We start from the raw sequence: 17670 nt of genomic DNA on the forward strand, positions 1-17670 counted from the left end.
AAGACATCTTCAAACTAGGCTCGGTGGTGACAATGGTTGATTCTGGGCAATGCCTCCCCGTTTTTTGCAAAAGTCATGCCGACGACGGCCGATAACCAAACATGATCTCAGTCTGCCAGGCTCACAAGAAGCATACCTCGACACAGAGAGTTCTGCACGACCTACAAGCAGATTAGCTTCCAAGTACAAGGTTTCAGGGACGTTGACGGGGTGTGGACAGTGAATATAATGTGCCACTGCAAATGCTGGACCATCAGCGATATCCACCTTGCCGCCCAGATAGCTCTTGATGGACTTCGGCCGACACTTTCCTCGACTTTACACCCAACGTAATTAGTCCATGGGACTGCCAGGACGTTACCGTCCACAGGCAGTGCTTGCAGCCTCTGCGTTGGCTATGCACAAGCGACACGAGCTGCACAATCGCTCGAATCGGCTACCATGACCACTATCGTCCCTCAAGACGTGGCAGGATCGACAGCGAAAGGCGGGCGCAATCGGTCGTTTGGAGGTTGCACAGCAGTATGCTGTCCTTTTCATCCTCGACATGATCAGGTTGGTACTGACAATGGCAGTGTCGAAGCCGCAGGACCAAGTGTGACGAACAGCGTCCTGTGTGCATGAAATGCATTTAGGCAGGCCTTACCTGTGGCTACGAGAGCAGCCTCTTCTTCGACTCTGATGATGTACAGTTAGGAGGACCTAGTCGGTTCCGACGACCTCTGTTGACGCTTGAGGAACGGCAATGTATGAGCGCGCAGCTCACTGCGAGCGTGCCGCCGTCTTGGACGACTTGGGTTCTTGAACAGATCGACGAGCGAAGCGAGGAGACCGCGCCGTCTGGCTATGTCAGTCTGCAGCATGGCCCCTTCGGTGTCTTGCAGCCCGTCGCGAGGCAGATGTAAATCAGCTATTTCATCAGTACGGGAAGCGAGGTAACGCCCTGCCCGCCGCATAACCAACTCTGCTCATTAGAACAGGCGTGGTCGCCGGACACACAGGAGATCATCGATCATCTTTTGGAAGACACTAACGAGCGGCTGGCCTTTGAGTTGTGTGACTTGCAAGGCATCGATGTCGATCCCCAACTACAGCAGCTTGCTCATGGCACGCCTCTCTCGCTCTTCGAGACTAGCACAATGCCCATGCTCCCGAGCAATGGCGTGCAGCGCGACGTCGTCGGATCTCAATATTCAACGGAGCAGCTCAGTATCTCGCCATCGACCACACCGCTCCGATCCGGCATCATTGACACCTCGCAAGATGCCCTAATCTTACTAAAGCACTACTTGAGCAGCGTCCTGCCATTCTTTACTCCATTCCGACATTTAAAGACACCGTGGCACGTCCTTTTCCTACCATTGGTAAAGAACACATTCGTAGGCCTCGCACTGCAGGAAGCAGTAGGTGAAGCAAGCTTGTGTGTCTTCTATGGCATACTTTCCATCGGCGCATCGAGCCTCGGTGGCACAAGTCATGCTCCCATCTGGCATCGCAAGAGTGAGATCTATAAGCACAAGGCGTGTGAGCATGCCAGAGCTTCGTTACAGTCGGCTTACGAGGAACCCAAGCAAGCAAAATACAAGACTCAGCTGATGGTGCTGCTCACAATGGCGCAGATGGCAACAGTCTCCGGAACTCGATACGAGGCTGAGTACTTCCTCCTGGAGTCTGAAAGGCTCATCCGTCTCCGTGGCTTGGGACGAAGAAAGTCTCGGAAATGCCGTCTACTGCATCATTGCTATGCATACGAGCGCATCTTCTACGAAAGCACTTCCACGGCAAATGGACGCTCCAGAAATCGTCGTCTGCGTATGGAAATCTCAACCGCCTGCGCTGCCAACAGCAAAGACAACATCTCGTTTCGCCTCCCAAGCCTCGAACATCTGGAAGCAAACATGCTTACGATCAAAGACCGAGACAAAGGGGAAGACGATCTTCACATGCAGCTACCGGGCATCTAGCCGGCAGAACAATACTCTGAGATTTTCGGGCTCCCTGAGTCTTACATCTTCCTCGTCTCCCTCATTGTGCGGCTTGCTCGAAAAGAGACGGCGAATTTGAAGAGGGTGCGTCGAGCAGGCTGTCCGTCAAAGACTTCATGGCTTGGGCTAAAGTGATAGAGAGCTTTCTCATGCAGCAACTCAACTCTCAATCGTGCCGAGACAAAGATCTTGGTCATCTCATGGACGCAACACACCAAGCTGTCGGCTCCTACTTCTATCGCCGCATCTACAGTATGGATGCTGGCGTGCTGCAGCGATATGTGGCAGATGTGCGAGACTCTCTCCGAAGCTTCGAATGCGCCAATCCTGAGAAGGGCTTCGCGACAGTCAGACTGATCTGGCCTGCTTACATCGCAGCGTGTGAGGCTGAGACGCCGGAGCTGCGAGCATTCTTCGCACAGTGGTTCGAACGTACGTCGCATCATAGTGGGCTTCGGGTCTTTTCTTCCACGATGGCGGATGTAGAGAAGGCTTGGACTCGAAAGCGGAATGGACGTTCAGAGAATACTACGCACTAGAGTCCTGTGTTAGGTAGCGTGTGAACTTCCACTACGACGAGGGTTAGCAACGAGTATCGGGACTACATGCTAGGCGAAACCTCGACCGAAACGACTGCATGAACCTGCATAGCTGCGATTGGCTCAATTCGTGATACCTTCCTCTTTGGCAGGGCGTATAGCCCAAAGCTCAAAGTTCAGGGCTGAGCTGCGGAATAAATGGTGGTTACAAGTACTGCTAGGCAACTTGCACAAAGATGATTGCAGTGAACTTTGTACCCGAGGATTTGGCCAGCAAAGAACGGCTTACGGACACAATGATGGCATCCTTCGAAGGCAAAGTCGTACGTCCACATACAGAACCTACATCAGTCGACGACTGAGAGGATCTTGATCAAATTGTCATCACCGGCGCTGCCAGTGGGATGGGACTCGCAACAGCAGAGCTGCTCGCCTCGCGTGGAGCACTGTTATCACTCGCCGACGTCAACGCACAAGCAGTGCAACGCGCAGCAAACTCGTTGTCTCGATTCGAAGGACAGCATCTAGCAATCGTTGTCGACGTCCGCATCAGCAAAGAAGAGGACGCCTGGATGACAGCAACCGTTGAGAACTTTGGCGAGCTGGATGGCGCTCTAAACATGGCGGGCATCATCAAGACTGCCAAACCCATCACAAAAGTCACCGATGATGAATGGGACATGACCTTCACCGTCAACACCAAAGGCGTATTTAAACTGCCTCAGAGCACAACTGGGAGCTATGAGAGGTGGTGCTAGCATCGTCAGTGCTGCTAGTGCCCTTGGCCAGTTCGGCTCTGTTGGTAATGGTGCTTACTGTGCGAGCAAGGCCGCCGTCATCGGTCTGACCAGGACGGCTGCGAAGGAGAATCAGACGATCAGAGTCAATGCTGTGTCGTAAGGCTCTGTTGATACACCGATGTCTCAGGGGGAGGATCCGGAAGCTGTGGCGAAAGGGTTGCAGATTACGGCACAGAAGCGTCGAGCTGAACCGGTTGAGGTTGCTAGGGTTATTGCGTTTTTGTTGAGTGGTGAGGCGTCTTTCGTCACGGATGTGGTCTACAATGTTGATGGAGGCTGGGTTTGTTAGTGGTTTTGTGGATATTGTAGAGGATACGTTGAGCTGGTGTCTTGACCATTTGCCATCGCGCCGTTGTCCTACAGTCTTTTGTAGATCGATGAGGTGAACGTGAGGTTTGTTGAAGGCTTCGAAGTAGCCACTCTCGAGAGGGACACGTCTCGTGCCAAAGCCGTGGTTCTTTGGAATCAGGCTCTCAGCCGTGGCAGGGTCATGCACTCGCTGCCGGATCTTGTTGGCGATGAAGTCGGAGTATAGCTTGTTCGCGCGGCGATCTGTGTATGTATCGCTGAAGACACCAAGCCACTTGCCGAAGCCGGGTTCTTTGTAAAGCTTCTCCCAGTGTGCTTGTCGTTCCTCGTCCGTGACCTCTAGAGACTTGCGAGGGTCGGAGTTATGGAGAAAGCCGCTTGGTGATTCTGCACACTGCTGGAAAAGCTCCTCGTAGCTGCCTTTGTGCTTGGCCATCCGCTCAGGTGTGATCTCGGAGTTGCGCAAAGGCGCTGACCACTTCGCTGTTCGCTGGAACACGCTCAGTGATTTGATGGACGGCTCCTTCGATACTGTCGTGATCGTTTGGATGCCCGTCGCTCCGGTACCGATCACACCAGCCGCTGGCCAGCGGATCTCGTCATGAGCCCTGATTTTGCTGGCAAGCGCGTTGGTGTGAAAGGACTGGCCGGCAAAGTCTTCGATGCCAGGGATATTCGGGAGAGTTGGCGCGGAGAGGAAGCCCAGGCAGCTGATGAAGAACCTAGTACGATATGATTTACCCGACTCATCCGCGAAGGTCCAGATTCTACGTCCTTCGTCCCAGCTTGCAGACTTGATGCGTGTGTGGAACTGAATGTCCTGATACAAATCATGCTTCGTGGCCACACGCTTGATATACTCATGGGTGTCAGCTTGAGTAGCGAACTGCTGCTTCCAGCTCCATTCCTGAAGCAACTCTTTGTCGAAGGAGTAGCAATATGACAGTGACTCGGTGTTTTGTTCCAGTACCATGTACCGCCTACGTCTGATCTAGCTTCCAGTACTTTCACCCGCCAGCCCGGAAAGTGGTTGCGAATGCTGTATAGACTGTAGACGCCAGAGAGGCCTGCGCCAAGGACCAGGAAATCGTGGACTTCGTCAGTAGGAAGCCGAGAGTTTGGCATCTTGGGGTGGTTCAACGGAGATAACACGCTTCTCACTTAATGCTACGGTTCGCAACGTCGCAGCGTTCACAGACGGTGCGTTCTTTTTTTATCGTGCTGAATGCGTGTCGACCAACACATGCCGATGGCACATTGAGCTACTGCGAGGACATCAGCTCTCTGGCTGCACTTTCCTCCGCGAGCAACTTCTCCGGCAAGATGGTTGGTAGGAGACCCGATTCTGCGTATGTGGAGGAGACAGAAGCACAATCGCGCAGTCATCGTGCCGCTCAAGTGGTCGCGTGTCGAATCGACATTCGTCATGGCGATATGGCTTTCCCGGTGACCTCAGTCCAAAGTGGTCCGAAAAGTGGGGTTGATGTTTTAGGAAAGCTACACCAAGCGAGAGATCACATGAATGATAGACATGGGTCTCGAGCAGATGCCGAAAGCAGACTCAAGAGGCAGGGGTCTCCCAGCTCCGAGTTGTTGTAGGTATCATTTGCTTCGACATTGCCACGGCTTCGTCCACCATCCAGACACGTGAGCAGGACTTCCTCGACGTGGTTGAGTCAAGCTTACTTGTTCTAGAGAATCGCATCGACCAGATTGGTGGCCATCTGAGTGCACCGGCTCACTCGAGGCCTGTGTCTACAATGGACGTACCAGGCTTCGCTCTGATCACAGGGGCGGTGTCGGGCATTGGCCGAGCCTGTGCGAAGGGGTTCGCAGCCGAGGGCAGCGCTGGCGTGGCATTGCTGGACATGAACTTGAAGGATCTCCAAGCTGTGCAGAGTGAAGTGCAAGCGATCAGTCCAACATGCCAGGCCGTGGTCCACCAAGTTAACGTGACCGATGAGCAGCAAGTCGACAAGATTGTGGATGAGGTTGCTCAACGATTCGGTCGACTCGAGTATGTCGTGAACGCGGCAGGCGTTGCGATGAAACACCAAGGTGGCGTAGCCTTTGCTGAGACGTCTGATTGGAAGAGAATCCTGGATTCCTGGAGGTGAACCTGGATGGCACCTTTTTCGTTCTGCGCGCTGCTGCGAAGGTTATGCTGAAGCAAGAGCCTATCAAATCCTTGATTCATGGTCGAGAGTTGCAAAGAGGCTCGATCGTCAACTTCAGCTCGATACAAGGCGTTGTCGGCATTACGCTCTCGGCATCATACACAGCTTCGAAGCACGCTATAATTGGATTGACGAGATCAGCATCAGAAGACTATGCAGACCAGGGCCTCCGGATCAATGCGATTTGTCCTGGTGATACCGAAACGCCGTTGACGACACGGAATCCGGATGTGTTGAAGGCGATGCAGGAACGGGTGGGCACTGCAGTGCCAATGCAGCGGATGGGCAAGCCATCGTTCGTGACTGGCTCAGCATTGATGGTTGATGGCGGCTACTGTCAAAGATAGCTGAGATCACACATGACCATGACTTACTTGTTGTTGCCCTCGGCCGCTTTCTTCGCATGCCCTGGATTGGCACCAAGCTCTTTTGCTTCCCACTCTAGTGCCCTCTTCACCTCGTCCTTAAAGCTGACACCTGTCGGCTTCCAGCCGAAAAGTACGCTGCCACGCTTGGCTCTGCAACGGCTGGTGGCGCCCCAGAGAGCTTGGCCGAAAGAGCTTGGCCGGACGCCGTGGCTTTGCCGGCTTCCTCTGGAGAGACAGACTTGACCTCGTCCGTAGAAGCAAGATTCTGCTTCTTCGCCTCCGTAGCGACCCATTGACTGACCTCTCGCCAGACGTGCTCACCGTTCTCCGCAAAGTAGTATCCCTCGGCGCCCCATGTCGCTGGCTTGTCGGGCCATTCTTTGGTAGAGCCACCGGCAGCAGCTTCTTCTGCTAACTTCAGGTACAGATCTGACAGATCGTGAACATGAATGTTGGTCCAGTAAGTCTTGCCTTCGTTGACCTTGATAGCGTGACCTCGCTCGATGGTCACGCGGCAGAGCTCTGGAAGCTGATGAGACCGCTGATTGTCAGGACCACGACCTGGGCCATAGATCGTTGGTGGGGAGACTATAGCTGTCTTGGCTCGATCAGCGTGGTCTGTCCCGACTTTGAGCACAATCTTGTCCACGGTCCTATGCGGTGCATCGTCAGGCAAGGACGTAACGTCAGCGACACCCTCGAGGTCGTCGTACACCTTGTCGCGGAACTGGGTACCAAAAGTCTTGTCTCGGAGATCTTCAAACATCAAGATGCCTGTGCCTGATGTGTGAATCAAGAAACCGGGAAGTGATGGATCATGCGCGGCAAGACCACGAGCTATGGCGTTTGCGGCGACCTCATGATCGGCATTGGCGAAGTCTGCAAGTCCATGAGCATGCCTGCAGTCTTTCGAGGCGTGGTCGCATACTGCAAACGATATCTGCTTTCTTCACTTCGCCCTCGATCAAGTCCGCATCATCTAGGGTACCGTAGACGAACTTGATTTGTGGGTATTGCTTCGCAACCTTGGCTCCCTTGTCGCTGTTTCTGACCAGACAAGTGATGTCCCAGTCAGGATGGGCAGTGGCTATAGCATACAGGGCATCACCGCCGATGTAGCCCTAATATCGTATTAAAGGTAATTCTACCGAATCGATAGAAGACTTATAGTAGCGCTAGTAATAAACAGTTTTAGTGCTTATAGTCGACTTATAATAATGCTAGTATAAGATAGTCGAGAATCGTTTGCTAAGGTAGTCCTTTATATATACGATGCTATCGATTAGGCAACGATACTTTTAGGTAGCTTTTGACGGCGTCGTAAGATCTTTTTAATAAGTAGGAGGATAAAGTAGTCGTTAATAGAGCATAACGTCGCTAGCTAATTATTAATAGCCACTAAATACGGTAATATTGAAAGCGTTGCTCTTTCTATTTTATCAACTTTTATGTATCCATATATTAGTATTCAACTTAACGCACAGGAGTGTCGTCCTGGCGGCTAGCCTGTCCTTGTTCCTTGTACGTTCGACACGATAGCACGCGTGTATTGCTTGTCGACCAAGACATCGAGGATGCAGGATGTCACCGCTTCCGGTCGTGGGAGCAGGCGCCACATCGGGCAGGGCGTACATGTACTTGTGCATGAGCAACGGAATTGCTGCCTTCCTGTTCCACTCCTGCTGCGGTAATGCATTTCCGGTGTGGCAGTTGCGATGCACGAGAAGAGATACATGTAGAAGGTGGAACTTCTCGACGCGAAACGATTCGTCGCGTGCGCACAGACTTTGTTTTGCAGGCAACTCCCATTCTCACATAGAGATGCGATTCTACAGGCTGTGGTCGCGAACGGCCAGATGGCTGAACGACTCGTCCACTATGACACCAGCATGGCACGAGCCGTTCTTGTACCCTCAGGCATCACTTGCCATTCAAGTAACACGACTTGAAATGCCGGCAGATTTGTCGATGCAATACCGATGTTGTTATTGGCCTTGAAGAATGACATGTGACCAGGGAAGCAATACGATAGACGGAGGTGGTGCCGGATGCTCGCCTACACGAGGACAGAGGGAGATGTGCCATTGCATATGCTCTCGATTTTGATACTGACGCTCGGGTATAGACAACTTCTCAATCAATGACGGGCAGCTGGCGCTATCACCCTCTCACCAAACAAGATCGAGACGCACCAGACACTCTCACTTCCTCCAAGAAGGTCGACACGCTGTTCCGCCCTACTTTGGGCATCCAATTCCCCACTTAGTGACAGTACTGCAGCAGTCGGCGTCCTATTCTACCGTCAGCATCTGGAAAAGTACCGCAGCAAATTATCATTCAGCGTACGCAATCTGCCTCAGTCAACCCATTATTGGCACAGTGGTTCTCCGACTCGCCGCCATCATAGCAAATATTGTCAGGATTACCCATGCCATTCTTCTAGTCGTTACATGCGGCTTTGTTCGATTCGAGGTAAGTGTCTTTACCACGACCACCCCAGCAGCAGTCAGCGGTGACTCGCTGACCGATACGGCACTGTACAATGGATCAGCACCACCTTTTCAGAGTGAAGGACAGAAGGAAGTACCTGCGATGCGACCGCGGTCGAGGCGAGGAGCGCAAAGCTGACGATGAATGCCGTGAATTGCATGTTGAATGCTTTACTAATGATCGATACAGATTTCTTGAACAGCCTGAGTGCAGAGGCCCGTTTTATGGCCTTCGATCTGGATGCACCGCCATTCTTGGCTGTAGCCAGAATGTTTCATGACATCCACAGTTGCTCTTGGCCCTGATGCTCCAGCTATCTCAGTTGCGTCCTAATGTTGACGCCGTCGACCAGCCATACTCAGCGAACATTGTAGCCTAATAGCAGGACCGAGCCGTAGGACAAATCGGCTAGGTGTGGTCGTTCGGCTCCCGCGAATCATCCGGCACAATCTACCTCGCAACAATGTCGCAGATGCGTAGTCTACGATATACTCGTACCGCCCTATCGATGAGAGGTCTGGTCGTTTAGGAGTCCCCACGTGCGAAGTGGCTGACTCACCTTTGCCTTGATCGTGCCAAGACATGCCATGGCGCTGGTCTCTCACGATCACCAAACACAAGAGCTCCTGTTAATAACAGGAGTGCAGCTACCACAACCAGCAGAAGCTCCACAACCATGCCATGTCGACACCTTTGACCCAGATTTCAGGCGAGGGCCCTTCTACGCCTTTCCTCCCATGTTGCGACCAACACTCGCCAAGCGCTAGTGGTTGTTATACTGATTGGAATCAGCGACACACCTTAGGAAGTACAATCCAAGAGTCGTAGTCATCCTGGCCAAGAGCGATGATGTACAGCAGGCCTGAGCGTCGATACGTAGGGCACGTGCCGGCTAAAACGTTGCTTGCATCACAGCGTGGTTGCAGACCAGGTCCATAATGCTTACATCTTTGCTGATTCACATGCATGTAGGCACCAAAGGGCAATTGACCGCGGACTTACCTCGTCCGCTCTAGCATTTTCTTGGCAAATCAAGGTCCTCAGTCCTCACGAAGAAAGGCGTCAATCATCCCGGCTGCGTGAGCTGTGGAACATGAATGGAATCGTGACCACCTCCGTTCGGCGCAGGTACATGAACAGAAGGTGGGCGCTCCCTGGCACGCAGAGAGGATTGATGCTCCACAGCCGAACATCGGTGATGTTGGACTCCGGAGAGTAGCATTTCTTCACACCTGCCGCGTACGTCTTTAGTCTCCACCCGGAAGCCCGGCAGTCTGGTAGGTTGCTTCCGGCGTGAGCGGCGTACCATGGTATGTTGAGTGGCTTGCACAAACTGAAACCGGACGGACCACTTCCTCGAGCACTTTGACCGTACGGCATGTCGGCCTGGTGAGATGCTGTCGATGTCGATGGGGCCTTCAGTTTCGCGGTCTGTCGAGTTCCTAGCTGAGGGCTAGTGTCCCATCTGTCGCGGTTGAGAAGTTCCTGGCCGTCAATTGCCGCCATGTGCAACGGATCAGCTCACGGCTTGCAGATCTCATATCTCATATCTGTCACTCGGTGGACAGCAACGCGTAAGCTTCAGCTTTCCATGCCGTGCTCGCGGTTCATTGAGAAATGAAGGCGGATAGTTGGTCAAGTGCGTTCTGAACAGTGCCCAAACTCACAGATGGCCAGGGCCGTCAAGAGGCTTCAAAGCCTCATCACTTCCCCGGACCCCAGTGACTCATTAAGTTCCTAATCAAATTTCATCAAATGTCGACAATCTTACACGTCGCCGTTGCGCCTCGGGGAGGGCACATCGGCGGGGCCCCTACCCCTGCCTTGGGAGCCCCCCCCCCACTCGCTGCCGGCTCGGGTGCGCGGAGAAGATAGATGCTAAGGGATTTTTGAGGTGCAGTTTGGAGTCGTAGTAGCAAAAGCTCAATCAATATAAGCAGTAAATGACGGGGTCCGGTCGGCCAGCTGGGGTCCGGCGAAGGGCTTCAATGGTTAGGGTTAGGGCTTCAAAGATGCCAGCGCCGTTGCAACTGCCCCTCGGAATCGGAAGCCATGAAGGGATGGCGTCAGCGTGGGTCAGGGAAGATCGTAATAGCCGTGTCGGTGCCCATGCACCCGCTTCGCGGGTGTTGGACAACCCAGTGATATTGGACACCTCAATAAAACCACGCTTTCCAACACGCGTATCTTCCATTCAACACGCGTTATCTCATCAATATGGTTGCTTCCATCTATCGTGAAGAAGAGGAGCTCATCAGTGAGGCCGTGCAGTGGTACTGCGACGCGTCAAATCCAGGTCCTGTCAAGCAGGTAGCCGCCAACTGGGGTGTCGATTACCAACGCGTCAGAAGACGACTTCTCGGTCACAACTCACGCAGCACACGGCCGCGTACGCACACGGTGTTGACAGACGATCAAGAAGCTGTTCTTGCAACCTACTTGAGGAGGTGTGACAAGATAGGCGTATCCGCGCGACTCCGGATGGTCCAGATCAGCGCAAATTCGATCCTCAAGCGATACCATACTGGACCTAGATCACCTCCAATTGTGAGCTCGAAGTGGCCACAACGATGGCTCAATCGACATCTAGAATGGAAGAAGGTGAAGCAACAACCATTGGAAGCAGCAAGAGCAGCGGCGTGGGATATTGGTGACCTTGAATGGTGGTACAGCAAGCTGTGGGAGACCTGTCAAGAGCATGGCATATTGCCTGAGGACATGTGGAATATGGACGAGACTGGCTTCCGCATTGGTGTTGCGAAGAACCAGTACGTTCTTACGCGATATCCGAAGAGGAAGAACTTCCTTCCTACTGCCAACAACCGTGAGAGCTGTACGGATGTTGTTGCTGTCTCAGCAGCTGGGCATGTGATTCCAGCCTTCCTCATCTTGATAGGGAAGATGCACCTGAATACGTGGTACCAACACCTTGAAGACGACACGGTTGTGGGTGTTAGTGATTCTGGATACACGAATGACCTGCTTACACTGGAATGGCTGCGACATTTCAACGAGCACTCTACGAAGACACAGCGAGGTGCATACAGGCTGCTGTTGATGGATGGGTACGGCTCTCACTTAACGATTGAATTCATTGAATATTGTGACGAGCATCTGATAATCCCCTTTGCACTGCCAGCCTATATAACACACTTTCTACAGCCCTTAGATGTGGTCGTATTCCAGCCTTACGAGCACTGGCACGCAGAGGCTGTGGATTCAGCTTCTCGCTATGGTTGTAGCGACTACAACAAGCTCGAGTTCTTGCATGACTTCGAGGCCTTCAGAAGGCAAGCAATGAAGCCAACAACCATCATAATCGGCTTCGAGAAGTGTGGTATCTACCCCTTCAATCCGGAGCCAATATTGGCTCGTGCAAGGCAAGACCTAGCTGCTCTTCGATCGAATAAACGAGTCTCAACACCGGAGCCGATTGTCAACGATAAGCAGCTTCTAACAACAGTGAGAACCTTCGGTCGATACATTGCTGCGCTTATAGCTGATCCATTGATAGATGAGTCTATTAAGCAGCGACTGGAGCCACTCTTCCGTGGAGCCCAGATTGCTATCGTTGAGGGCGCCGAAGCAGTAGCTGAATTGAACAACACCACGGTCCGCCAGGACGCTCGCAATGCTCGCAACACTCAGAAGAGACAACACCTTCAGCGTGGAGGTGTCATGAAGGCTATCAACGCAAGAGCTGCTATACAAGAACGTGAAGAGAAAACAGTAAAGCAGCTTGAAGCCCAGCTAGCACGTGCAAGAACAGGTGAATTGAGACACCGGATAAGCAAGATTATGAGCTATATCAAGGGGACATACAACAGACCTGCTTATCCAGTGGAGAGACGGAAGATTATGCCAATATGGCTTGCCTGTATGGACGATATAGCCAATAGATAGTTGAATACACCTCATTGATATCGTTGAGGTGTCCAATATCACTGGGTTGTCCAACACCCGCTTCGCGGGTGCATGGGGACCGACACGGCTACGAGATAGATCATGGTTCTCTAGAAGCTGTCCAGAAACTGTGCGTGTTGTTCCATCGTGCAGAACGTGGCTGTGCCTGGCGGCGGAGACTAGTGCTTCTGCGGGACGTTAGACCGCTAACGTTATTGTGGCTTCTCGTTGCTCTGAACACCTCAGCATGGGCAATGCAGAATGCCTGGAAGTAGGGAGGCTCGGCTTTGATGCTGTTAATCGGATGTCGTTGCATGAATTCATCACTGCTGGTGATAGACGCCCCTGCCAGCTGGACAGGAATAGCGCTTGCGAACCTTGTGAAGCATGTACAATTGCTGATCTCGAAAATGCACCGGAGGCGCTGCAGACAAGAGTGATAACTTTGAGTTCATGACAAGTTCGTCTTGACATGTGAAGCTTCTCTACAGCGATGCCGTGTCAAATCTTCGATGGTGACCGTGTGAGCGCAACGCGTGGGTTGATGAGAGATTCATCGAATGGCGGTGTCAGTAAAGATGACTCGGCTCACTTACTGAAGTGTCAGGAGATCGAAGATACCCGCTGCCATTGGGTACCGTGCCAGACCAAATTGGATTGGATAGCTGCTAGGTCACCTCAGTCAAGTGGCCTTTGTGCTAATTACCGCTTGCAACAGCTGCGAAGAGGAATGCTCGGGCTCCCAACAGACGCATGATATTGTTTCCATCTCGACCAAAAGGGAGGTTGTGGTGTGATTTCTCCGCGCTCTGATGGGTGAACAAGCAAGATGCCAGGACACAACTCTAACGAAGCTTTGAACTCTGTTGACCGTGTGACCTGGAGTACATTTGCTGTCGGGCACCAACTTGACATGAAGCAATCCAAGTGTCTCCGTTTCTGCACACACGCTGTCGAGGCCTGTGTTGCGCGTGCCTGGTGATGAAGACATGCCTTCTTGAAGACGCAGCTAGCAGTGCCGGCCGACGCACCGCAGCAGCCACGCGAAGCGTGGCAGTAGCACACAACTTTGTTGTATTGTTTCGGTCCTGGTGAAACGCAATCACTCTGCATACGCCTCTGGAAGTGCTGTGATACCGAGGTGAATGTGGATGTCCATCAGCAGCGGCTGTTACTGCTTGTGTTGTAGCAGGGCGATGTCTTTCAGTCCCATCAAGCCTGCAATGGATTGCTTGTTGTCGACCAGAGTTCATGGCCTCATATTCAACATGCAGTCGAGGGCAGATGTTGCACTTCGTCTCTCTGCAGTTGAAGATGATCAAGGACCTCGATGTGTCAGGCTTGGCACAAGCTGTTTCGGCAACCGACATTGTTACCCTGTCGAATGCATGTGGGCCTGCTCATTGTCGGCGGGACTGCTGCTCGTGCCTGCTGCATTAAGCAGGGGGATCTACGCATAGGTGCAGCACAGCTGTGCCGTTCATGCCAATTTACCTCCACAGCAACAACATCCTCAGGATTTGTTGCTGCATGTCGTTAGCTGGAGCTAATGCAATCAGTCTCTTTCAATCTCGCGATGAGGACTTCTGAATTACGCGTCCGTGGGTTGTCTGCACGAACACGTACTCACATGGAGATGGAGCTACCCGACAGCGGACTCAACGAGAAGGATTGACATTGACTATTAGCTGCCGCGCCACAGGATGACACATTGTCCACTCGCAGACGGCGCTGGACGGCAGCTAGTTGTTGTTCCTGATGAGTGCAGGATGCATCTTGCAACATCACATCCTTCGATGCTACAGTACCTTGCCGGCCAGCGAACCTCCCTCGGCAGTCGCTCGCCTCATGTGTTCCTGCAGACACTCCACGCCGGGCGGGTTTTGCTGGCCATCTCAGTGCCCTTCTCCATGACGGGAACCAGGTCGTTGGTATACTGTAGCTGCTGTGTCATGATTTGATGTTCCACAAAGATCGCGTTTCAGCGCGTGGCAGTCCGCTCGTGGAACATCAGCACATGAAGGAACGTGCTGGCGCCGCCTGATGTTCGGGAGTGCGAGTAAAACCACCGGCTCACGGGCTCTTCCAAGGGCAAACACTACCCTCACGGCCTTGTCTTCAGAAATTCTTATATGTCCAAACAATTTAGCGCTTACCTACAGCCTTAGGACACGCTACTTATTTCTACTACTAAACTGATTTATTAGTCCTACCGTTATAGGCGTTATCTACTTATGTCGAATAGATAAGTTAATAGTATATTATAATCCTAGGTATTGTTTACCTACACTACTATTACTACTAACGTAAAGCACTTGTCATGGTCTCCCCACAGAGTGTACAGAAGGTGGGGACAGAAGAGCCTCAGAGTGCTCAGAAGTCGTCAAGAAGTGACAGTCCAGCTTGGTGTGTGAGCGCCAAGAATCACATGCCCCGCAACATTCACTACGGGACCCAGCCCTCCAAATTCACCCCTCTACCAAACCTTGACAGATTCACTTCGGCTCGTGACTGTGTGACTCACGGCACTCCCGCGAGCACCCGCGACTGCGCTGGACCCTAGAAGAAGCACGTGGAAGACTCGGAACGTAGGGCAGGTTGGAATAAGGTTTTGAGCAAAGCTGCTGAGCGCGGCTTCGCACGGGTTAGCCCTGTTGATGCGGGGACACGCACTCGCGAGGGTCGCGTATAAATATCTGGCCTTCCCCAGGCCTCTCTTGCTTTCTTCGTCTTTTGTTTTATGTAGCAATCATACCATACCCTTTTGCATCTGCACTTCGCACCTGCATTCTCGCTTTCACCCTTGCATCTCACAGGCCAGGCTCTCGCCCTGACATCACAAAAGACCAACAAACCGTCAACCACTCGAGTCATCCTCATGGGTGACCACGCCACCGATAGAGGTGTCAACCTCGACAACCAAGACACTCCATTCCACTTCAGTGAGTGGACTGACATCCCCTTCTCGAACGCCGCTGCCTTCGGTGCCTGGGCAAACGCCAACCCCGACACCGCCTACGCTCTCATCAACCGCACCGTCTCCTCTTTCCGCGAGACCGCCTAGCAGGTCGAGCAAGCAAACAACTAAGCAACATACCTTCAAGGTATTGTGAACACCTTCTAGAACCTCGCCCCGCACGCCGACGACAACCGCCGCCAGCACTTCTCCAAGAAGGTCAACGACCCAGACGAGTTCGACGGTAACAAGAGCAAGTTTGAGGCATTTGAGACACAGCTCACCATCAAGCTGTTGGCTAATGCCGACCACTTTCCGCAAGAGAAGGACAAAGTCACGTACGTCTTCTCCCTCCTTCGGGGAGACGCCGCGGCTCAGGTACAACACTACATCGACAACGCCACGCAGACTATCGGCTGCCCGGACGTCCTTACCTTGATGTAGGACCTCCGTGCTGCCTTTAGTGATCTAGACCGTAGAGCCACCGCCCAGAACGCCATCTACAACCTCCTCCAGAAGAACAAGAGCTTCGCCGAGTACCTCGCGGCCTTCAACCGCGACATCGGGTTCACCGGCTACAACGAAGAGACCAAGAAGAGCACTCTCCGCCGTGGTTTGTCAGCAGAGCTTCTTCGAGCCCTCGAGGACAAGGACGTCGGTGCTATGAGCTTCCGTGAGCTCGTCGAGACCTGCCAGCGCCTCGACTCCAACATGAAACACACCGCCTCTCTCCTCGCTTCCCGTTCTCAAGGTCGTCAGCCTCGTGGTCCCGGAAGCCACTTCGCTGCTCCACTAGGCGCCGCCGCTCCTACGGCTCTCCCTCCCGTCTCTGTAGGTGACGCTATGGATCTCAGCGCTGGTGCCGCCGTCCCTCGAGTCCAGGGCCTCGTCAACGGTAAGCTCACTCCCGAAGAGAAGCTTCGCCGTCGCCAGGCCGGACTCTGCACCTACTGCGGCGGTCCAGGCCACATCGCAGCCAACTGTCCGCAGCTCGCTGCCCGTAACGCCCGCAACCCGGTTCGCGGCGCTGTCGGCGCTATCGAGCCTGCTCCTGCTGCTCCCGCTGAGCAGGAAAAAGCCTAGGTCTTCCTCATCGACGCGATGAAGACCAAGAACAACGTTTACCGAAAGTGAAGAGAGGAAAGAAGTTGAGGATCAATACAGCACAGCTAGACCTGTACGACGAGACGGGCAAGGACCACGCTTGCAAACCGTTCGTCACGAATGTAAATATCGGCTCAAAGAAACTCTCTTCTTCCAATCTCACTCTCATGGACACTGGCGCACTAGGCGAGTCTTTTATGGACTATAAACTCGCGACCTCTCTCAACCTCGAACCCCAGGAACTGAAGTACCCTCGCACCCTTGAACTCTTTGACGGCACGGAGACTACCACTGGTAAGATTACTCATGTTGTACACACGTCAATCACCCTCGGAGGCAAGCGTATGTCGATCACCAGCTTCCTTACGTCCCTACCGCATCAGAAGTTTATCCTCGGCCTCCCCTGGTTCAGACGACACCGACCTATCATCGACTGGACTTCCCTTACTGTCAGCTTCCCTCCAGAAGTTCCTCCGGCACCTCCGCCTTCTCCGCCGCCTCAGCGCGGTCCTGAGTATACCAAGATCTTCCAGGTGAACGCCGCTGCCTTCACCACTGCTGCTAAGCAGCCCAAAGCTCAAGTCTTCGCCGCCTCTCTCCGCGATATCGACATCGCCCTCGAGAAGCTCGACAAGAAGCGTACACCTACCGACCCTGCTACGAAGGTCCCTCCTTGGGCACACCACATCCTCCACGTATTCGATGCTAAAGCCGCAGACGAGCTGCCTCCTCATCGCCCTCACGACCACAAGATTGAGCTAGAAGAAGGTGCAGAGACACCGTTCGGACCGTTATATTCCATGTCCCGAGAAGAGCTTATCGTCCTCAAGAGATACCTCGAAGAGAACCTAAAGAAGGGGTTCATTCGAGCGAGCCGTTCCAGCGCTGGCAGTCCCGTCATGTTCGTCAAGAAGCCCGGCGGTGGTCTACGCTTCTGCGTAGACTACCGAGGCTTGAACGCTGTTACAAAGAAGAACCGCTACCCAATACCGTTGATTCAGGAGACGCTCGAGCGCCTCTCTAAGGCCAAGTACTTCAC

The 17670-nt window shown here is 53.1% G+C and overlaps 7 protein-coding genes across 7 annotated transcripts; 4 read left to right on the forward strand and 3 right to left on the reverse strand.

The window, feature by feature from the left end:
- Window positions 1–1139: 1139 nt before the first annotated feature.
- CLAFUR5_06435 (uncharacterized protein) lies at window positions 1140–1964 on the forward strand (the record flags this gene model as incomplete). The annotated part of the gene is made up of 1 exon (XM_047905583.1): window positions 1140–1964. One exon carries the CDS (start codon window positions 1140–1142, stop codon window positions 1962–1964), a length of 825 nt encoding a protein of 274 aa, XP_047762716.1.
- Window positions 1965–2101: 137 nt separating this feature from the next.
- Window positions 2102–2541, forward strand: CLAFUR5_06436 (uncharacterized protein; the record flags this gene model as incomplete). Its single annotated transcript, XM_047905584.1, has 2 exons — window positions 2102–2417; window positions 2477–2541. The coding sequence occupies 2 exons, from the start codon at window positions 2102–2104 to the stop codon at window positions 2539–2541; spliced, it is 381 nt and encodes a 126-aa protein (XP_047761616.1).
- Window positions 2542–2760: 219 nt separating this feature from the next.
- On the forward strand, window positions 2761–3424 carry CLAFUR5_06437 (Short-chain dehydrogenase/reductase ABA4; the record flags this gene model as incomplete). The annotated part of the gene is given in 3 exon segments (XM_047905585.1): window positions 2761–2847; window positions 2890–3216; window positions 3230–3424. 3 exon segments carry the CDS (start codon window positions 2761–2763, stop codon window positions 3422–3424), a joined length of 609 nt encoding a protein of 202 aa, XP_047762717.1.
- A 158-nt stretch (window positions 3425–3582) lies between these two features.
- CLAFUR5_06438 (2-oxo-Delta(3)-4,5,5-trimethylcyclopentenylacetyl-CoA monooxygenase) lies at window positions 3583–4606 on the reverse strand (the record flags this gene model as incomplete). The annotated part of the gene is made up of 2 exons (XM_047905586.1): window positions 3583–3600; window positions 3641–4606. 2 exons carry the CDS (start codon window positions 4604–4606, stop codon window positions 3583–3585), a joined length of 984 nt encoding a protein of 327 aa, XP_047761631.1.
- Window positions 4607–5393: 787 nt separating this feature from the next.
- CLAFUR5_06439 (Short-chain dehydrogenase srdC) lies at window positions 5394–6157 on the forward strand (the record flags this gene model as incomplete). Its single annotated transcript, XM_047905587.1, has 2 exons — window positions 5394–5691; window positions 5727–6157. 2 exons carry the CDS (start codon window positions 5394–5396, stop codon window positions 6155–6157), a joined length of 729 nt encoding a protein of 242 aa, XP_047762718.1.
- Window positions 6158–6263: 106 nt separating this feature from the next.
- Window positions 6264–7796, reverse strand: CLAFUR5_06440 (Oxidase ucsJ; the record flags this gene model as incomplete). Its single annotated transcript, XM_047905588.1, has 3 exons — window positions 6264–7057; window positions 7107–7299; window positions 7704–7796. The coding sequence occupies 3 exons, from the start codon at window positions 7794–7796 to the stop codon at window positions 6264–6266; spliced, it is 1080 nt and encodes a 359-aa protein (XP_047762340.1).
- A 6288-nt stretch (window positions 7797–14084) lies between these two features.
- On the reverse strand, window positions 14085–14525 carry CLAFUR5_20213 (uncharacterized protein; the record flags this gene model as incomplete). The annotated part of the gene is made up of 2 exons (XM_059463050.1): window positions 14085–14097; window positions 14443–14525. The coding sequence occupies 2 exons, from the start codon at window positions 14523–14525 to the stop codon at window positions 14085–14087; spliced, it is 96 nt and encodes a 31-aa protein (XP_059319015.1).
- Window positions 14526–17670: the final 3145 nt, after the last annotated feature.

Source organism: Fulvia fulva, chromosome 5 (genome assembly GCF_020509005.1).
Source record: "Fulvia fulva chromosome 5, complete sequence".
NCBI lineage: Eukaryota > Fungi > Ascomycota > Dothideomycetes > Mycosphaerellales > Mycosphaerellaceae > Fulvia > Fulvia fulva.